Genomic DNA, 21,092 nt, shown 5'->3' on the forward strand with positions numbered 1-21,092 from the left:
TCTGTCCTTAGATATTTGAGAGGTATCTCAGATAAAATGCTTTTGTCTGGAGATGGCCCTGGCCCTGGATACTTGCTAAAGGAGATATCTGATTTTAATGCTAAAAAGGGGAGATAAAAGCCTGGAAAAAAGAAGTCTTGCCCGTGTGACTGTTGTCAACATAGTTGGGGGAAGTTATCCAAATACTTTAATTGTATAGGGAAAAACTGTGCCCAATGAATGATCAATCACACTGTTAGAAGTTCTTAGGAAAAGAATCAAATGGGAAAGCTATAACAGCATACATGAAATTCATAGCAGGAAATAGCTAATATTCAAAAGCCAGTATTACTAAGACTCCTTAAGTCTTGGCTTTATCCTCTGGAAAGTCCTTGGCTTCTTCCAGGTATAGCTTTGTCATAGTAAGCTGAATTCCTACTACAAATTTCTGTGTCCCACAGCAGTATGTAAAATAGGAAAAGGGCCAAGGATACATTTCTGAAATTCTAAAGCATGAGATAAAGATTAAAATTCCTTTAAACACAAACTGAAATATCAAATATTTTAGAAAACATATGCTATGTATCTGGAAGTCTTAAAAATCCACTTAATCTTAAAACATTGGTTAAGATTAATGTAATAACAATGGTAAAGTTGATCCTTAGCTGGAAGATGGAGATGAGGCTCTACTTGGCATCATCAGCATTGACTCTAGGTGCTACAACTTCCTTGGGATGAAGTCCATCCAGACTCATATGTGGCATTCCCAAAAACTGGCTTTAATTAGATATAACAGGGTACACTGCCTTTCAAGATTTAGGGGATGAAAAGTCCTAGATTGTTTTGTTTAAATATACCTCACCTTTACCTGCTATCTATAGAAACAATAGGGATGAGTTCAGTTTACTAGTTCACAAGAATTCAGCCTACAGCACCTCCTACAGTACCCAATGTCCCCTCAGAGATAGAGAATTAGTGGACAAATTATTGACAGAGATAGCACAATAACTTATTAAACATGTTGTCCAACCAACCATCAGCAAAACCAGTAACTCTGGGATCTTCATTATTCTAATGCCTAATACCTAGAACTATGAAGGGGATGAGAATGCTAAGCATAATAAATTTAAGTGTGTCAGTGATGCCAGACTCAAAATGGAGTGGTGGAAAAGATGAATAATAATAATAAATTGGGGTCACTTTCATGACCATGGGGATGAAATTATCTGATAGCGGGTTTTACATTTTTGTTTCAGTTACAGATAAAACACATGCATCCACAGACACAATATGCACTGGACATGACTGTTCTCCCTGAAGTGGAATACAGGACCTGGTTACATTTGTCATCGCCAACACCGCGATCAAACTCCTCAGTTACATTAAGTGCTAAGGTATAGATCACCTGACAAATACTTCACTTTGGCCATTAAGAAGACAGCGTGCGGAAGACCTGGGACACTTCTGATAATCGTCTCTAGGACTGAAGAACAACGTCTGAGAACTGGAGAAAGAGGCTGCCCGGGACCTGCAGGCTAAGCAAAGAAATCAGAGCACTTTCCTAAGTTCATAACAGTATTTAGCCAGGATTAAACATACAGTAATTTGAGCGTGTCTAGAAGAAACTAGTATTTTTTATAAAATATCTCTTACTTTTTTTCACACTACCTTTGCTGTGTAATTGGACAAATACTAAATTATCTTCCTAGTTCATCTAAGAATAGACTATACAAATAGGTTTTGTGCTGTTAGAAATTAGAAATTGTTATGTAATTAATATTTTGATAACACATGAAAGCAGTTATTCAAAATTTATCAAAGAAACATGTTGAAAGAAAAGACAACTGAGATGTATTTCTTGGTTAAACACTCTGCATCACTTCATTGATGCTGCTTTCTTGACCTGAAGGATGGTCTTCTCCATCCTCTTCACCTGATGTACAGTCTGCTGCATCCTTCAGGTCAATGACTGCATTCCTTTACAGAAGATCCCTCTGAATATGGGCCACATTTCTTGCCCTATGCTGAGGCACAGACCATGTTCTCAAAAAGATGCTTAGTAAGACTATTATCTAACCTCTTCAGATCTTCACAGCACACATTCTATGGCACTTTTCCACGTAGTGCTGCTTCTTTTATGGGACTAGGGGTCTTTATGTAGCTTCAAGTTCAGAATTTTATACTTCTTTGAAATGAAACGAAGTCAATTCTTTAAAACTGTTGTGATGGTTAATATGGACTGTTCTGCTCTAAATGTGGGTGAGTCCATTCTATGAACTGGAGTCCTGGGCTAAACACAAAGCCAGAGGAGCTGAGCAGCAGCATTCATCTCTCTCTGCTTCTGACTGGATGTGATGGAAACAGCCACTTCCCATTCCTGTTGCCATATATTCCCCATCATGTTGGACTGTACCCACAAACCATGAGCCAAAGTAAACCCACATCCCCAGCCTCCTTTCCTTCCTTCTTCTCTTCCCTCCCTACTACCTTCTTTTCTCCTTCCTTCTTTCCCTCCCTTTGTCCTTTTGCTAAGTTGCCTTTATTAGGTATTTTGTTCTAGCAACAATACAATTCACTAATACAAATTTTTCTCACCAGAAAAATAGTTAAAGGAAAAATGTTAAAGTGATCTAATGGTCACCTTGCCACCAGGAGGTGGTGGTGCATGCCTTTAATCCCAACACTCAGGAGGCAGAGGCAGGTAGATCTCTATGAGTTCGAGGCTAGCCTGGTCTACAGAGCAAGTTTCGGAACAACCAGCACTACAAAAAGAAATTCTGTCTTGAAAAAAAAAAATAGTCACCTTGCCACCTGCTCAGAAATCTTGAGAACAACTCTCATTTTTTTCTTCTATTTTATGTTGTTTGTTATATTTTGAGACTGGACCTCTCACTATGCAGCCCAGGCTGGCCTCAAACTCTCAATCCTCTCACCTTTGCTATTTCAGAGCTAGAATTATAGGTGTGGGCCCCTTCACTCATCATTTTTACTAGGGTTTCCCTATACAATCAGATATTAAACAGAAGTCTAGAGACAATCCCTGAGATTATACTTGTTAGGTTAAAAATGAAAGGAAAACTGTATGAGAAAGAGGCCTGTGAATGAGGAATAGATCTGAGGCCAGTGCTGCCTTTCTGGAATGTCCCCATGAAAACTGACCAAGTTATAACATGTGGATAAAAATTGCATTATGGGAAAAACAGGATGTATAGTTGGATTAGAGATCTAGCTACCAAGGAATCTATTATTTTGTGATCTACCTGTGGTTTAGTTAATTCTTAGCACAGTTATCAAAGAAATCCTTTGAAGTACCCAAGGACGGAAGCCCTGCCCTTGTCTCCCCTGTGATGTTCTCATCTGTGATATTCTCCCCTCCTACCCACAGACCAGTCACACTCATCCCCTTGTGTTCCTGTGGGTGTCTTCATCAATCGTTCCCTTTGTTGAAACAAGCGGTCTCCACGGGTCATCTTCAGTTCTTCTTTTCGTAAGGCCTGCTCTGACCCTTTCACATAAATTGTCATCACCTCTACCCTGTTCTATTACCCTTAAAGCATTCTCCACTATACTATCCAGTCTTCTTATGGTATATGCTTCACCCTTTAAAATATATCCTTTGGGACAGGAGTTATTTTTCCATAAAGACATTCCCCCAGCTCCATGCATTGTACTGGATGTGCTATAAAAACTCTGCAGAAAGAAGCCTAGAGTGCATATTAAATAAGCATTCAACCTTCTGAGCAACTTGGATGGATGCTGACATGAAAGACTGACCTCAACCAGCCTGAGTTAATCATCAAGTATGATTCTGCGAGAGGATAGTTTTAAGACATTATAAAGGCCTGGAAAATGATATGATAAACAATCTGCAGAGCTCCCCAAGGAAAGGCCATTTTTCTTATTTTCATTGTTCATATACCATGTAAGGCTGTAAATAAGGGAGAAGCTAATACCTCTAGTTTTAGGAATGTGTATTGGATAGACCTATCTGGAAAACCTGTGCTGAAATATGAGCTGTGCACAAGGAAACTAGGTTATGTGTGCTTAGTGCCAATACCAAGGGGCACTGCCTAATGAATACATGTCACTTTGAAAGGATTCCTGGGTAGGCTGTACAAGGTTCTAGTGCTAATGCTTACAAAAGACATCATTATTTCCAAGCTAAATCAAGCAGATGGTGGCTGACAAAAGGCTCCATATAAAATAGATGGCAAGAGCTAAAAGGAATATGATAGTTGGAGTGTGAACCTGAGAATACAGAATGTCAAGAGAGAAGTGAGGAGTCCTACTCTCGAACTCAAAGGTATGAGTAATGGATTATGGTATTTGTAAACTGTTAACTCGGTAGGTACATACACTATAAAAAGGTAGTGGACTCACATGCAGCCATATGGAACAAGAACAGGGGCATCTCACACAAGAAGGATCTAATCCAAATCTGAACATCTCCTTTATGAAGGAGAACTGATTATTCTTTGGACTAAATGACTAGATGCTCTCTGTGCCACTCCAAGGAACAGGAGGAATAGTCAATCTTCCACTTTTAGCATATAGCAGAGTTTGATTTCATATGGGAAATGGTTTAATTGGTTTTATTAAAAAGAACTCCAGTTCTGAGTTTGCCCAAGGTGAGATGGCACTTGATGTTATCAATCAGATCCAAATATGTAACATGCATGAGAATTAGGCACCTTTAATACTTCTAACCTGAGAGTTTTAGGATTTAAAAAAATTTTTAAATAAGTTTTTACAAATCAATACTTTCATGATTTGATAATAATATTGCTATAAAGATGGATTTAAAATAATTTCAATAAAAAGAATTAAGAATGCTAATTACAGGTACACATATAGTCAAACACATTAAAAGAAACTTGTTAGCATCTCAGTGTGGGAGATAAGGGGCAGAACTACTTACCTGAATTGGACAAAAATTCAGATATTCAGTAACAACTTCTAGTAAGAAGTCAGGATTGAGCTTTTCAAAATACTGTATTCCAAGAGGTAAATCTTCTAAGTGTGAAAAGTGAGTATTCACAGCATCATTTAACAGATTTATAACTTCTTCCTGTCGACTATTTTTTTTTGTAGCAAGAACTGCATGCAAATACATTAATTCCTGAAAAATAAGTAGATTTCATAGGTTATTCCATTTGGCTATAAAGTCGTTTATTTCTGTTTAGATTTCAAATGCATATAAAGTATTATTTATAAGAAATTATTCAAACCTTTCATAGGAAATCATTCAAACTTAAGTATTAGCTGAATGGAATTTTAGGCTTATTGAGAAAAACATTTAAAGTCGACTTGCACAGAGGTAAACTAACAAATGCAATTACACATTAAAGGTAGAGCTCATTCACCATTCAGAGCTAAGGATGAACCGTCATTTAGTTTCATGTTTATAATAGCAGCTGTGGTCTGCCATCTGATAAAATGTCATACCGCAGATTTGCCCATTGACTGCTGGAATTCACTGAAGAACTCTAGCTGCTGGTCTGCATCTTGCAATTGCCCTTCTATTAACTGACATCGGATGAGTCCTGAAATCAAAAATAATCAAGGTTTATTCCAACCAACGAAACTAGGTTAAAAAACAATTTTCTTCCTTCACAACAATCCTGTTTGAGACTGAAAAAACTAAAATAAGCAAGTCAGTAGCCAGGGACTATGTAAAATCTTTCACTGAACAATTCATAACTTGACAGAAGCAACCAAATAAAATCATTCTTTCAAGGTAGCATTTGCGAAGTCAATTGTTATTTTTAAAGATACATGACTTTTCCTCTTGTGTATAGCAGAAAGTTTAATTAAAAGAGTATATATATAGATACCTACATATCTATATATCTATATATCTATATATATCTGCTTCAGTGGGCTGGTTCTCAAAGCAGGTTTCCCCTGGAGGAAGGAAGTCATCACTTCATCACTACATACCAGTAACTGCAGAGATGTTGCTTTCATTCAGTGTCATGGCAGTCCTGTACCATTTCCAGGCCTCCTTAACTTTGCCTTGGAGAATCATTTGGTAGCCGAGCTCTGTAGCAATTTCTGCTTGCTGGGGGGTTAAACTAAATGCTTTCTCTAGGAAACTTTGAACTTTTTGAAGAATGAGTTGATTACGTCCACACTGAAAAGAAAAGAAAACAAGGAAAAAACAAATGTAGACAAGAAGTCCAGCTTAGAAGACCTATTTTTCTCTATACTCATTTATAGATTGAGGTGCACAGGATGAAGGAAAGAGAATAAAGAATATCTAAGAAGGAAAAGGGTTTCCTACCATCTGGATACTGTATCAACAAGAGTGTATGGCCCATCACACGGTGTATATTTTAATAAATACTGTTTGACAACATCACCATCTTATATATCTTGCTGTATGAAAACAATGATTTCCATGATTCTTTTACAAATTAGATAGGAAAGTCTTTATTTTAAGGATTTTAAGGTTTTTAAATCTATGTGCACAATTAAATAAAAAAAAAAACCTTTCCCTTTGAAGACAACCTGTAGCAATAGGGAAAATATTTTAAAAGGGCATGGCTTACATCTTTTTAGAAAAAAATTTCACTAAAATTTTTTTATGTCAATGCTGTTAAATAACTATTGAACATACCAACTTTTAAGAATAAAATACTTCTCTGGATGTTCAATAAACTTAATTCTATAAGCATTCTAAAAAACAATGGAAATGTATATGGTATTAACACAAATAAAAAAGAAACATATTCATACTTTTAGATTTTTTTCTTTAAGTTTCATACATCCTACATGTTTTAAAATATGATAGTTTCTACAGTTTAGCAATTAATATTCTTAACTTCTTCTTTCAAGTTAGTTTGGTAATTCTTTATGTTTATTTTCTTCCATAGATTTTTGCTACTTCACTGAACTGTTCAAAGCTCTAGTTCCTTTCCTTGGCTTTGCAATTCGGCTCTATTTCCATGCCTATCACCTCACCTTTACAGAATGCCCCTAAAAGAAACATGCCTTTACTACAATAACAACAAAACCAAGACACTGGCCTTTTCCTCCAATGAAAAACTCTATAATTCACTTTAATAGATTTCCCCCAAAGGTTTTATAATAGAAAACAAAAGCACAGAGTATGAAAGGGCTACCCACCACCCCCACATTTTCCTGGAGTGCGCTTGAGTAGGAGCAGCAGGAAGCATTAATTAGAAGGATAGAGGGGAAAGAGACAGATAGAAAATACAAGATAGCCTCTAGAAGGCCTGGATCCTAATCCATTGGACCATGACTGTCCCTGCCCTAGGGTATTTATAGAAATGCCAAGGGGTGGAGCAAAAGACCTCTCCCTAGCACAGCCAAGTGGTCCATCTCAGACACCTTCACTCAGGCCCATGGTCCAATAATCTTCTCCATGCAGACCTGCTGGGTAAAGCCACTAGGAAACCTAAAAATGGGCTACAGCAACAGAGTACCCCAATCCCAAACACTGCACTCTGGCTTCCTCTGTCTGGAAGGCACTCTCTGTCTCCAAGAGTCCCCTGAAGTCTTGAAAGTAGTAGTTACAGTCTCCTGAGTCTCCTTTCCTGGGAATGGATAATACACTTAGATCATACTGATTTCACCCTAGACCATATGTTCCTCTGCTTCATCACTGACTGACTGCAAACTCTTAAAGATAGAGGTCTGGCATGCAGCAGTCTTACGGTTCTGCTGAAGGCCATTGTAATCTTATAAAAAAGTTGAGCATTCTGTGGTTCCACAATATCCAATGCATTTCCTAAATTTTCCAGCTTGGCAGCAGCCTAAAACAAAACAAACAATATTAATCTTAAAATAAACTAAGAAAAAAAGAATCTAATACACAAATAAATACTCTTATATACTGATTTTTTTACTGATATATTTTTAATGGTTTACTTTTATTTTACGTGTATATGTGAGTCCCTGCATGTATGTATACACACCATGTAAGTGTCTGATGCCTGCGGAAGCTAGAAGAGGGTGTTAGATCCCCTGGAACTGAGTAACAGATAGTTGTGAGCTGCCAGGGGGATGCTGGGAACTGAACCCAGCCTTCTGCAAGAGCAACAAGTGCCACTGAGCACAACAATACAAGAGCATCAGTCACCACTGAGCCATCTCTCCAGCCCTTTATTACTGATATTTAAGAGACCTTGGGTTTTTACTAATTTCTCCTTTTGTATGTGCATGTGTGTGCGTGTGCGTGTGTGTGTGTTGTGGTGTATGCATGAGCAAATGTTTGTGTGTGCATGAATTTGATGAACATATGTGTGTACAGAGGCCAGAGGTTGGCTATCTACTGTTCTCTTACTTTTGAGACAGGGTCTCTCACTGAATCTGGAGCTTATCAATTCTGCAAGACCAAACGCTAAGTGAGCTGCAGATGTCCTCCAGTTTTCTTCTCTCCAGTGCTAGCAATACAAGTATGTGCCAGCACGCTGACATTTTATGGGTGCAGGAGATCCAAAATCAAATTCTCATGTTTGTGTAGAAAGGACTCTATAAACTGAGTAGTTCCCCAGATCCCCCAGTGGAATCTCATATATTGTAGGATGACTTAAAATCTATCTGAAGCTCCAGTTTTTTTTAAAGCTCCAGGAATTACACATAATTATTTCTTGCAAATACCCATCATTAAGTAGAAGCCTCTGGATAGGTAAAGACAGCCATAGTTACTCAACAAATGTACAAACGGAGCTCTCTCTTCTGAGCTCTCTCTAACAATGAAGCCATTCCACAAAGGCTGTTTGAATAATATAGTTACAAAAATGTTACATGAACCTTTGAACTACACAGATAGCCTAGTTTATATTTGAAATGTTTTCTACAATAGAAAAATCAGGAAAGTGGTTAGGATAAGTAATTTCTGGTGTTGTTTCTGGGTTGTTTCTTTTGGTGCTGAGAACCAGCCTGGCACATGCTAGGCAAACATCTCTCCCCCTGAGCTATAGCCCTGGCTCCAAGTAACAAATGAAAAGTTGACAGAAGATTTGATCCACTAAGATTCTTCTAGTGTCTACTAAAGTGGTTGTTAAGTAGTCACATCAGCCAAGTTAAACACACAGACCTCTTGTAACATGATTGCTGCAGACTGCATTTTTGCACTCCTTTACCAGCATCTAGGGAATGTGTGCAATACTATCAAAACACGCATACCTTATCTTAATGATTTCATCCTGCACTCATCTAACTCATGCAAACTCAACTAAGTTGCAAACATATTATGAAATCTACTTTGTATATGTATGTTCATATCTGGATCACAGACAATGCTATGTACCAGAATTTTACATAAAAATACATATACTCTATTATCAACTTAAAATCATTTTTGAGAGAAATTTCCCTACATGTGTGCTTTACTAGTTGGTACAAGATGGTAAAGTCTTTGTAATGCTGTGTTTCTGGCAACTAATTAAAAATTATAATACAAATATTCTGAGATAGAACTTCAAGCTTCTAATGAATACGCACACATGCATTTATCAGGGTGTGTGAGGAAATTCATCGTGACAGGCGACTTCAGTCATGCACTACAATTTACCTTCTCTATGTCCCCCTCCCTACATAGATAATACAGAGCCAGCATTCTCAGCGCCTCCACATTGTGACTGTCCTGAAGCAGCAACCTGCAGGGAAACATGTCAGTTAATAATAAAATAACTGGAGTTGGGGTTTCTTTTTTTTTTTTTTGAGGGATTAAACATTTAGTGCCTTGACTTCTACTACTCAAATAAGTAGTTTTAACGATTATTTTTAGGTTAAAAATTTATATGGAAGTTAATTTTTGATGTTTTAAAATATGAATAGGGGCTATGCCTGATTCTAATACCATAGTAATGCTACATCAAATATTAGTTAACTATACACAACAGTGTATATAAAGTTGAGTTCAGGAGCTGGAGACAAGGTCAGTGGTTAAGAGCACTTGCTGCTCTTGCAGAGGACCTGGATTCAGTTCTAAGTTTCCAGTAGTCCCAGGGGATCTGACACTTTCATCTGGTCTCCGTGGGAAGCACATGCATGTGGAGCACTCACATACAAGCAGGAAAAACCTTCATACACACAAAGTAAAAATAAATAAACAAAAATTTTAAGATGGTGAATTTACCTCAAGCAGGTTTTTATTAAAGGGATTCTAACAATGCCAAAAAGAGTGAAATATTTAAATATGTGCGAATATTATCCATAAATTTTAAATAGGTTCCTATGTGATAAAACACAACTTGGAAAATATTATGAAGACATTTATTAATCATGAGAAAAAACAAAAGGCATAAATATAGCAAGAACTGTTCTATGCTATAAGAATTCTTAGGAAACTTTACTAAAAGGAATTATAAAGTAACTGTTCAGAAGGACTCACCTACAAGCCCTTGCATGAGTGTATTAAATAATGAATTTCTGGCTCACTTTTTCTCCTTTTGAATATGTCTTCTGCTACGCTACTGTACAGTTCCTTCCTGCAGAAGTTGGTGTGCTCTATGGCACTGTGACTACAGACTGGGGTCTTGGCCTTGCACTGGCCAATGGGATGACAGCAGGAGAGCCAGCCAGCCCTGCTTACTCTGCACGGGCAGTCTGGATTTTGTCTCTGCTCTCAGGTCTTTGCTATCACCAGGAGAAATGTTTCATCTGTGCTGTTATGGCTGGTTACTGAGGTCTGGAACTTGATGCAGAGTCCAAGCAATCAAATCCCTCCCGACATCAGTCGATGCAGATCACTGATACCCAAACAAGAAACCGATGTAGACTGTTTTACTCCTTGAGATGTGCAGTTGCTTATTTTACACCAGTTGCTGTCTGGTGTGATATTGCTCAGCTTGGGTTAAAAGTTTCCCCCTAAATAACCTATATGTACTGCTTGATAAAACACTTAACAGGTTCGTACCTTAGTTCAGCTGCAAAGTGGGGATGACTCCGTCTCAGGTATAAGCCACCTTCCCATCAGCCAGGCCCTCTGAGCACTTTAAACATGGCATCTATAACTTACTTTCACTCACAATGTTCAGACCAAACAGCCTGGGGTCATCTTCCCCCAGTCTCTTGCCTTCCTAGCTAAAATATATCTAAATCCCAGTCACTTCTCAAAGCACCTTAAGCATAACTGTCCTGATTCCCTGACCAGTACTTCTCTTTCAGATTATGGCAGTGGCAGGAAAATGGTCCCTCTGCTTTTGCCCTCGCACCTTTCCCCACACAGTTCTCAAATCAGCAATGATTCCATTAAATGCTGCGTGGTATTTTGTGTTCTGATAAATAAAGCTTGCTTAGAGTCAGAGGGCGGAGCTAGCCACTAGATAACCATAGAGGTCTGGAGGTCAGTGCAGAGAGGAAACAGGAAGTGATAAGGTGGGGCCAAGACAGGATCTTGCTCCTTTTGGACTGGAGAAACTGAAGAAAAAGTGACTGTGGCTGCTCTCCTGCTTCTCTGATCTTTCAGCTTTTATCCTGGTTTTTATTGTTAAGATTAAATTTATGCTTCATTTGGTGCCTAACGATACTTCTTTATTCAAAACACTAACAACTTTGCATGTCAGAAGAAATATCAAACTCTGGCCTACAAGATCCTTCATTACTCAGCACCCGCTCCCTCCCCATTACCTTTTCACTGGTTTTGCCTTAACTCCACTCTGTACCTCAAACAGATGAAAGCTATGGCTTTCTCTCAGATACTTGCGTGGCTTGCTTCCATGAACTTCTCCAGGTTTTTGCTCAGATGCCATTCTTCAGTGAGGCTTTCCACCACCACCTCCAACTCCTACCCCCAGCATGTCATACTTGACTATTTTTCCCTCCCTAGCACCTATGTTTAATTACTACATAATTATGTTGCTTAGCATATGATTCGTCTCACCTTACTATTACCTTCCTAATGGCAGAGAGACTTGTTCACTAAAGGAGTGTCTATCTTAAAATAGGTACTCAGCGATTGATGTGAATAAACAAATTCAGGGGGTTTGCATAAGTATGTGCTCCGTGCTATGTATGTGTTAGCATAAACATATGGGCCTGCATATGTGCACATGCATGTGGAAGCCCCGGGCACCCTTCACCTTCCGTTTTGAGGCAGTGTCTATTCCTCCCACACAGTGGGACAAAACACCCACCCAGACTTCAGGTCCATCAGACTTGACAGCAGCACATTAACCACTGAGTCAGCTCTCCAGCCCCAACTCCATCTTTAAAAGCAACACTATTTGAAGTTTTTTTTTTTTCAACTCTAGGCTGCTTGGAATAAAATCACTGTATATTACTTGAAAAGTTAAATTTTATGCTGATTATGAAAGTCCTGTAATAGACAGAACAAAACCAGACTTTCCCCCCTCATGTATAACCAGATCCAAAGAGGCTGTGATAGCATCTTCCACGTAACCTCTGTGCTGTCTCCACCGTCTGGTCCCAATCCTGCAACGCCAGCTGTAATTTCATTTTCTTCTCAAAAGCAGGGAGGAAGCTGGGAAAGTTCACAATTATCTGGCTCACGGTCTCCAGGGCTCCTGAGTAATTCTGGCGCATTTCAAGGCACAGTACCTAATGGGGTGAGAAAACTGACATTGAAACTATGGCCTTGTACATCAGACCTTCTCAGGCCAGCCTGGGCTACAGAGCAAGTTCCAGATTAGTCTGGGCTATGGCAGAATACTGCTGCTATTTTTTTTCTGAGTTTTTATCAAAATCACATCTTAAAATATCATAGAAATTAACACACATTACCTCAGCAATTTTGCTCTAAAATAGACTCTTAATATACTACTTAACCTGATAACAGGATAAAATTAAAATAATACGCAGAAGTACTTAGGAAGCTGAGGCAGGAAGATGGCCCACATTTAAGTAAGGTCAGTCTGTCTTCTACACGCTGAGTACAGGCTAGCCTGGGATGTGGTACAGAATAAGGCCCTGTCTCAAAATTCAAACAAGTAAAAGTTCATTTAGAAACATAAAGAATATTGCCACTTAGAATGAGAAAATTACCTTTATAGAATTAGGAGATTTTTAAATAGTATATAAAGCTAAAGAGATTTTACAGATTTTTACCCTGTATTTGAAAATGCTAGTTTCAGGGTAGAAAATAAGCAAAATAAGGTTCCAACAACACTTCAATTCTAGGAATTCTCTTAAGGAAGTACTGAAAGACAGCATAAAGGGGCACGCCCCATGATGGTTACTGCCTGATGGTTAGTGTATAAGAGAAAAGAAAAAATTACCCACATGTCCATAAATGAGTCACTAAAGAAGAGGTCACTGACTGAACAGAAGTGTAGGTGGACTTGGAAGGACTGCAGAAGTGTGCAACTTCCATTTACTGTCACAAAGAACACGTCCTATATGACAGCTGGCCTGTTTAACAGTGGTAGTTATTCTCTTACTCAAATGTCACTATGCTGCCTGGAAACATCTTTACAGTGTCTGTGTATTAGACACATTGTTTCTCCCAGAGGAGAATAACCTGTAAGTGTAATTAGTGTACTGAAAATGCATGGAGAGGCTGCAAGATGACTCACAGAGTGAGGCATCTGCCACCTCACCTGATGACCTCAGGGAGTTCAATGTCCAGAACTCACATGGTAGGAGAGGACTGACTCCTGCAAGTTGTTCTAGGCATGTACAAGCACAAACTCACACTAAATAAATAATGTACATTCATAAATCATATTTTCCCTTTTAATTTTTCTTCTAGATTATCTTTAAATTTTATCTTAGTATATCTCAATTAAAAATTAATATTTTGCTCAATATTTAATATAAAAGTGCAATATGTATTTATATGTATATAATTCCATATAGTTATAGGAAAGTATAGTTACTCAGAAATCCATTATATCAAAATAAAATATTTAAATTTCCAAATAATTGACAATAATAGAAGATTAGGATAGATTTTAGTACACATTTTCTCTTGGAATCTACCTACATAGCTAATACTGAAAATAAGAAAGCCCTGTCACAAAGAGCTGATGTGTTAACATCTGTACTCTTCCTTAGACCAGCCCCTCCCACAGGAACACGAAGCAGCATCTTCAGTCACTCCTATCTGGAATATTAATGAGTCCCTTCTGCTGAATTAATTGAAAAGTACGTATATAATTACAATGGATCTTCTGGAGCTTCAATTTTTTTTGTCTCTTCCAAAATCGACATTGAAACCTAATTCCCCAAGCAACAGTGCTGGGAGGTGGGGCCTGACCAGAGGTAGTCATCATGAAAATGAAAGAGGGGCGATGGAGTCCACTCTTCTGGTCTTCTGCCATGTAGGGGACAACTTCTCCATTAGGAAAGACTGTTCAAAGGACCATCCTGTAGGGCGCAGGCTCTTACCAGATACCACACTTGCTAGTGCCGTGATTTCAGACTTCTTGCATTAGCATTGTAGAAATGAATTTCTGTTCCTTTTAAAGCACCTAGTCTCAGACGTCTTTGTTTTAGTCTCCTTTCATTTTGAGGGGTTCTGAAAGAGTTTTTCTATGCAGCCTAGACTGATCTTGAACTCTGAGTTCAAGGACTGATGACAGTCCTCTGAGTTACAGGATTACAGATGTAAGTCAATATGCCTATTATGTTTCAGGCGTTTTTGTTGAAACAACACAAGACAGACTAGACCACAGTAATTTGGAGAAATCATTTAAACCAATTATGAGTATCACATCACGGTAAAAGGTAAACCCCTCTAAAGTCCTTCATATTAACACCTCAACTAGCCTAACCCTGGAAGATCACAAACTCACTTCCCTTTAAAGAATAGAGAGCAGCAAGATCATTCAAAACCAAACCAAAACAAAACAAACTTGAAAAACTTGCCAACCCAACTCCTGTAACAGCACAATGAGAAAGATCCTGACTCTAATCACCCTGAATACTTGTTGTGTGGGTTGATTAAAACGTGAACAAACTCATCCACGGAAGCTGGCCAAGAGACCATGGGGATACTAACAAGAAATAAACATTAGTCCTCACCTCTTTCTCTTGTTTATCATAAATAATAAAGACTTCTGAACATACATTATTTAGACAGTCTCATTACATAACCTATGCTGGTTTTGATCCTTCTGCCTCTGCTTTGCAATTGCTCAGATTACCAGAGTGTATCACCATGCCCAGTTTAAATGTATTGACTTATTTAGTCTCAACTAAAAAAACCTGAAAGACACTTAGGACTGTATCTCAGTGGTAGAGCACTTGTTTAGCCCTGGGATTGTAAGAGGCCCCCAGCACTGCTAAAATAATAGTATTTTTTAAGATGTATTTTTTTTTTTTTTTTTTTTTTGTGGTTTTTCGAGACAGGGTTTCTCTGTGTAGCTTTGCGCCTTTCCTGGATCTCGCTCTGTAGACCAGGCTGGCCTTGAACTCACAAAGATCCTCCTGCCTCTGCCTCCCGAGTGCTGGGATTAAAGGCGTGCGCCACCACCGCCCGGCCAAGATGTATTTTTAACTGTGTATATGTGAATGTCTTTGTATGAGTGTGTACACATGAACAGTGCTGCCTCTGGAGGCCAGAAAAGTGCACTCGATCCCTTGGAGTGGAAGTCTCGGGGAGTCTCCTGACATGGGTGCTGGGCACAGAACTCAGAGCCTCTGCAAGAGGTCTTAAGCACTGAGCCCCTAAAATGGCAATGAAAACAATTAATTTTCTTTACTGTGGAGTTTGAGTGCAGGTACGCATGGACCACAGCACATGTGTAGAAGTCAGAGGACAAATTTAAGAGTCAATTCTCTCCTTTTGTATGGTTAAGGCATGGTCTCTCATATTGTCTTTGCCCACCCTTGTACACCAGGGGAACTACCTACAAGCTTCTGAGTGATTCTCCTGGCTCCACCCCACTCCTCCCTTATCTTGCCAGAGAGTGCTGGGATTATAGATCTCAGTCACTGCATCCAAACTTTTTGTGGTTTTAGGGGATCAACTTCACACTCTTACATTTTCATGGAAAGCATTTTTATCTACTATCTTACCAGTCCCAATAATTTATATTTTATTTATTTATCCTGTGTGTGGCTGCGGGTGTGTGCAAGGACACACAGATGGAGGGCAGAGGACATTCAGGGTCCGCTGGATCCTCCCTTCCTATGTGTGGGTTTTGGAGACCACACTCAGGTTTTCAGACTTCGTAGCAAGTCCTTTTACCCTGAGCCATCTCACTGCAGCCCATAGACAAGTTTTGAAAGGTGGTCAGAAGATGTTAGTGGAGACAGATGAAAGGAAGGAACTTTAAAAAAAAAATCATTCTTATTTCACGTGCATTGGTGTTTTGCCTGCATATGTATCTGTGTGAGGGTGTGGGTGCTGGGAATTGAACCTGGGTCCTCTGGAAGAGCAGTATGTGCTCTTAACCACTGAGCCATCCCTTCAGCCTGAAACGATATAACTTAAATAGTCCAACCCAACAGTGATTTTTTAAAAGATTTGTCAACTGTTTATCCTCAAAATGCAAATCAAGGGCAAAACTATTCAAGCTTTGCACTAGCTACTTCCCAAATATAAATTCAAATCCAAAGCGAGACCCGTTAGGTCACCTCTCTTCATCACCCTGACTTTAGGTCCATGCCCCCTTTTTTCCTCTAGCCTTTAACTTCTCACTCATTCTCCTCCAACTGCCTGGATTTCTCACTATGCCCTGAATGTGCCTTAAGGTATCTGAATCTACCACGCCTTATTTTTAATGTTTTCTGCACCATGCTATCAGGGCTGTAGGGCATTGGAATGAGGATTGTGAAAATCTTAAATACTATTGATTCAAAGCATACGCTGATAGTGCAGCTATCTCAGATGATCACAGACATGCTTCAATTGGAATTTCCTTCAGTATCTTTCAGAATAAAAGAACAAACATACAAGTGTTATGTAGCCCTCATTTCTATAATAAGTCTTTGTTCAAAAGTCAAATGTACTGACTACCTCATTTCCTACTGCAAATTTGTGCCTCAGCGCCCATCTCCCATCCCTCTCTTATTTTTGACTGCACATCCTGCCAACTATCTAGTCCTACCCTAGGTAATTAATTTACCCATTTTACTCACTGTTCATCTCTCTAGTAGAAGAGAAGACCCACAACATGAGGTGTTTACCTTTTCCATGCTATGCTTCTTCTCCGGTGATGCCTCACACATATTAGATGTAAGGAAACACTGTGCAGGAATGAATTAAAGAACCAACCACAACAGACATAACTCTGATCCAGAAATCAGGCCCTTTGGTAGAGAAGTCATTCTCTACTGTGTCCTCCCTAGATAGATGCAAGTCCCTCTAAGAGTTGAAGACAGAATCACAGGTATTATCTTTTGTGACCTACTTAGTTTGATTAGATTTCAAGTGTTCTAAATTTTAAAACACTTGATGAATTCACTTTGATTCCAACTCACCTTACCCAGCAGAGCAAAAATATCATTTCCATCTTGTAATCCCTCCTCAAAATACCTTAGTGCTTTTTTAGCATAAGGTTCTTTCCCTCTTGTAATATCAAGCCACGCTTTCAAAATTGGTCCCTGGAAAAGAAAGTTACTACTCAAGTCAATATGAATATCAAGAAGTTGGTCAGCAATTGTCTTACTGCTGAAATGAATATTCTTCTCTGAGCCTTTGATGGTAAATGACCACCATGATAATAGCATCATAATAGCTACCATGTGGCTCATTCTGTGAGAATGTGTTGCCTCTCTTTGCATACAACCCCAATGACCTAAGGTGAGGAATAGAGATGATACCTTACTTCACGCATGATAAAGACCAAGATAAGTGCACAGCTACCTTGACAAGCTCTGCAACAGTCTAGTTAATTAGAAAAATCCTGGGAAATGAAGAACTGAAATCATGGATATTTCCAATGGATTGGAAAGTCTGTATGATTGCAAAGAAGATGATTTCTTTTTAAAATCAAATAAGAAATAGGGTATGTTCTCCTTTCTATGCTTTTTAGATTAACTTATAGGCATTTTAGAAAGGTTATACTTGCCTCCTGAAAATATGGGTGAGACTATCAACCAGTACCCCTTCAACTAAGGAGACACTTTACCATCTGAATGGGTTTCAAAGGCTACTTCTGTGGGGTAACTGACAAACTCTAGTTCTAGCCCTAAACCTTCAGCTTCCTTCCTTTTAAAGCTCATCTGCTCTTCTGTTAGCCAGCACTTGAAACCCAGCACGTGTGAAGACAAACATGTCACTGCCCTCTACTGTTGGTGACTTCACTCAACACTTTCTCCTCATGGAAAGAGATCTCACTAGATTTGGGGACACTGAGGCACCCCTTGAGCTTATGCCTCATTATCTTTTTTCATTTTGTGTATCAGCTGAACAAATCTTGGTGGGTCTTCAACATATTTTATTTGTACTTCCTCTAGTCCCTCAAAACTATCTGCCAGAATATACTTTTTGCAAATTTTAGTTTCTGTCTAAATCAGTTCAGCCTATAAACTATTTTCTTGATCTGTACTATAATAATGTAACTTCAAAGCCTTTAAGGATTTCTTAATGCCTATCAAAATATCTATAGATACTTGTACCTAGCAATCATGATTCTTCTATTTCTACGGTTTTCTCTTACCATTTTCACTATGTACCTCGTGTTCCCTCAAATGTAAGGTTCTCAAGGTAAGCAGATCTGATGTGTCTTCATCTCTACCTAGCATTTCCAACCTGGGGTAACTACTCCCCTTTTCTTGATTTACTGATGAAATTGGTTGGGGGTGGGGGGACTTGGGGACTTGTTTTCTTGGTTGTAGCTGAAATGCTATTTCCTTTCTAAACATTTTCCCTCAATCACTTACCCTTACAGATGTGAAGTGATTGAGGGAAAATGTTTATCAAAGTCATGGCTTGTACAAAATAGGCCGCTGTCTTCCTGCACACTTTAATCACAGCTCTTCTCATCATTTCAAAGGCTTCTCGGGAGATAGAGTAGGCATGTGCTCTATGCTGATTTACCCAAGAAAATGAAGCCTGTGCTCTCTTTATGCTTGGATTACTAATGGCACACATCCGGGTGTCTTATAGCAGACATGTTCAACGAGAGGGAAGGAAGGGGAATAAGAAGGAAAGAGAAGGAAGCAGAATACAGATCTATTCCAAAGTGACTAGTACAGAAACAAGAAACCCCAGTCCAGCCATATTATTTATGAATATTTCATATACAGTAAGGATATTTGTAAGTTAAAGCTAGCAAATAAGCTCATGAAACAAGGAATAAGCAACCTTTGAAAGGTCCTATTCTGCAATAAAGAATATTAAAAGAAAGTTATTTATTGAGAACAGAGTGGTTATAACAAAGGAGTAAACAAAGGATACTACTACATAATATCACAACCTTCCTTTAGTACTACTGTTTTAAAAAGAAAAGTGGTCACCTCATTGCTATCATGCGGCATTTTTGACATTCTGTCAATATATTCTCTCGCCTTATCATGGCGACCAATGTGCCATAAAAACAGGCCTGCGTGGTACAAGGCTTTGCATCCGGCTTCCTTACGTTGCTCCTTCATTTTGGTATCTAATTCCAGGATAGCTTCTCTATCTGTGAAGGGGAAATAATATTAAATCGAAATTAAATCCCAAATCGAGTGTTCATGATAGGTCAGATGACTAACCAGTTATTTATTCTCTCAAGGGCAGATCATTAAAAATAAATACACACTATACATGCCATCAAAATACTGCTAGTATTGCTGCTTCATTTAAGAAGAATGAGCAAGCCAAGCTATGGGGCGTAGCACCTGGGAGGCAGAGACAGGTGGATCTCTGTGAGTTTGAGGCTAGTGTGGTCTACAAAGAGAATTCCAGGATTGCCAAGGCTACACACAGAGAAACCCTGTCTCAAAACAAAAACAAAAACAAACAAACAAAAAACCCCAAAAATAATGAGCAAAATGAATCTTAATAATGCCTTATTTAACATAATACATACAAATTAGAAATACAAAATAGATACAAAGTTAGAGAGTTTGCTCTCTTTGAAATGGGCTTATTTTATACTTACACTACATTTAATTGAGGCTAAGTTTTCTTCAGAAAGAATATGTACATGCCATTAAACTTAGATTTGAAAGGCAGATCCATACACTCAATGTGGGCCATTTTCTTGATTAATCATTGATATGGGAGGGCCAAGCTAACTGTGTCTGGTGACAGTCCCGGATGCAGACAGAGCAAGCCATGAGGAGCAACCTCCCCTCCCAGCCACCATGGCCTCTGCATCCATAAATTTCCTAATAACTGGATCAGGTATCAGCTTAAAATTTAAAAAGTATATTAAAATTTGGGCTGGTAAGATGGCCCAGTGTGTCAAAGTGCTTGCAGCGTAAGCCTCGTATCCCAAGGTTGATCCCCAGATCCCATGTAAACAGCCTACATGTGACGGCACATGTTAATCTCAGAACTCCTGCAGCGAGATGGGAGGCAGATTGTGTTGGTTAGTTTTATGTCAACTTGACACTAACTAGAGTCATTTGGGAATCTCAGTTGAGAAAATGACCCTACAAGATTAGCCTGTGGGCCATTTTGTTGATTAATCATTGATATGGGAGGGCCAAGCTCACTGTGTCTGGTGCCAACCCTGGGCTGGTGGTCCTGGATGCAGCGGCAGCAAGCCAGTAAGGAGCACCCCACCCCCAACCTCACCCCCAGACTCCCAGCCACCAAGGCCTCTGCATCTTTTTTTTTTTTTCATTTTTCATTATTAAGAAATTTTCTACTCACTCTACATACCACCCACAGATCCCATCTCCTCCCTCCTCTCACTTCCAGCCCTCCCTCCCAAGCCACCCCATATCCCCACATCCCCCAAATCAAGGTTTCCCATGGGGAGTCAACAGGGCCTTTGCATCTTTTCCTACCTACAGGTTTTTGCTGATTTCCCTAGATAATGGTCTACAAACTGTAAGATGAAATAAACTCTTTTCTCCCAAAGTTGCTTTTGAAAATGTTTTATCATATCAACAAAAACCCTAACTATAACAGAAATTGATACCAGGTCCTGAGGTATTATTGTGACAGACCTGACCATGGCGTTTGGGGAAGTACTGTGCAAGGCCTTTGGAACTTTGAGCTGGAGAAGCCACTGAGTGCTCAGAGCTCCGTGGGCTGTTCTGTGGGAACTTAGAAAATAATGCTTAGAACAGCAAAG

The 21,092-nt window shown here is 39.0% G+C and overlaps 1 protein-coding gene across 5 annotated transcripts in view; it reads right to left on the reverse strand.

Annotated features, from left to right (window-relative positions):
* Positions 1-21,092, reverse strand: part of Ttc21b (tetratricopeptide repeat domain 21B) — a 77,653-nt gene that overhangs the window by 47,987 nt on the left and 8,574 nt on the right. For 4 of the 5 annotated variants that reach the window (XR_008215454.1, XM_052726407.1, XM_052726406.1 and 1 more), the window contains 9 exons: positions 19,318-19,484; positions 17,338-17,460; positions 12,353-12,510; positions 9,521-9,605; positions 7,659-7,757; positions 5,920-6,112; positions 5,425-5,522; positions 4,898-5,098; positions 1,385-1,514 (listed from right to left, as the gene is read on the reverse strand). Coding sequence is in view for 4 of the 5 variants with exons in the window: in XM_052726407.1 (XP_052582367.1) it covers positions 1,385-1,514; positions 4,898-5,098; positions 5,425-5,522; positions 5,920-6,112; positions 7,659-7,757; positions 9,521-9,605; positions 12,353-12,510; positions 17,338-17,460; positions 19,318-19,484 (1,254 nt within the window). In the remaining variant the exon portion in view is untranslated. The remainder of the gene's footprint in view (positions 1-1,384; positions 1,515-4,897; positions 5,099-5,424; positions 5,523-5,919; positions 6,113-7,658; positions 7,758-9,520; positions 9,606-12,352; positions 12,511-17,337; positions 17,461-19,317; positions 19,485-21,092) is intronic. The other variant, XM_052726408.1, reaches the window with a different exon arrangement.

The sequence above is a fragment of the Peromyscus californicus genome, unplaced genomic scaffold (genome assembly GCF_007827085.1).
Source record: "Peromyscus californicus insignis strain IS unplaced genomic scaffold, ASM782708v3 Scaffold_7__1_contigs__length_154581171, whole genome shotgun sequence".
Taxonomy (NCBI): Eukaryota; Metazoa; Chordata; class Mammalia; order Rodentia; family Cricetidae; genus Peromyscus; species Peromyscus californicus.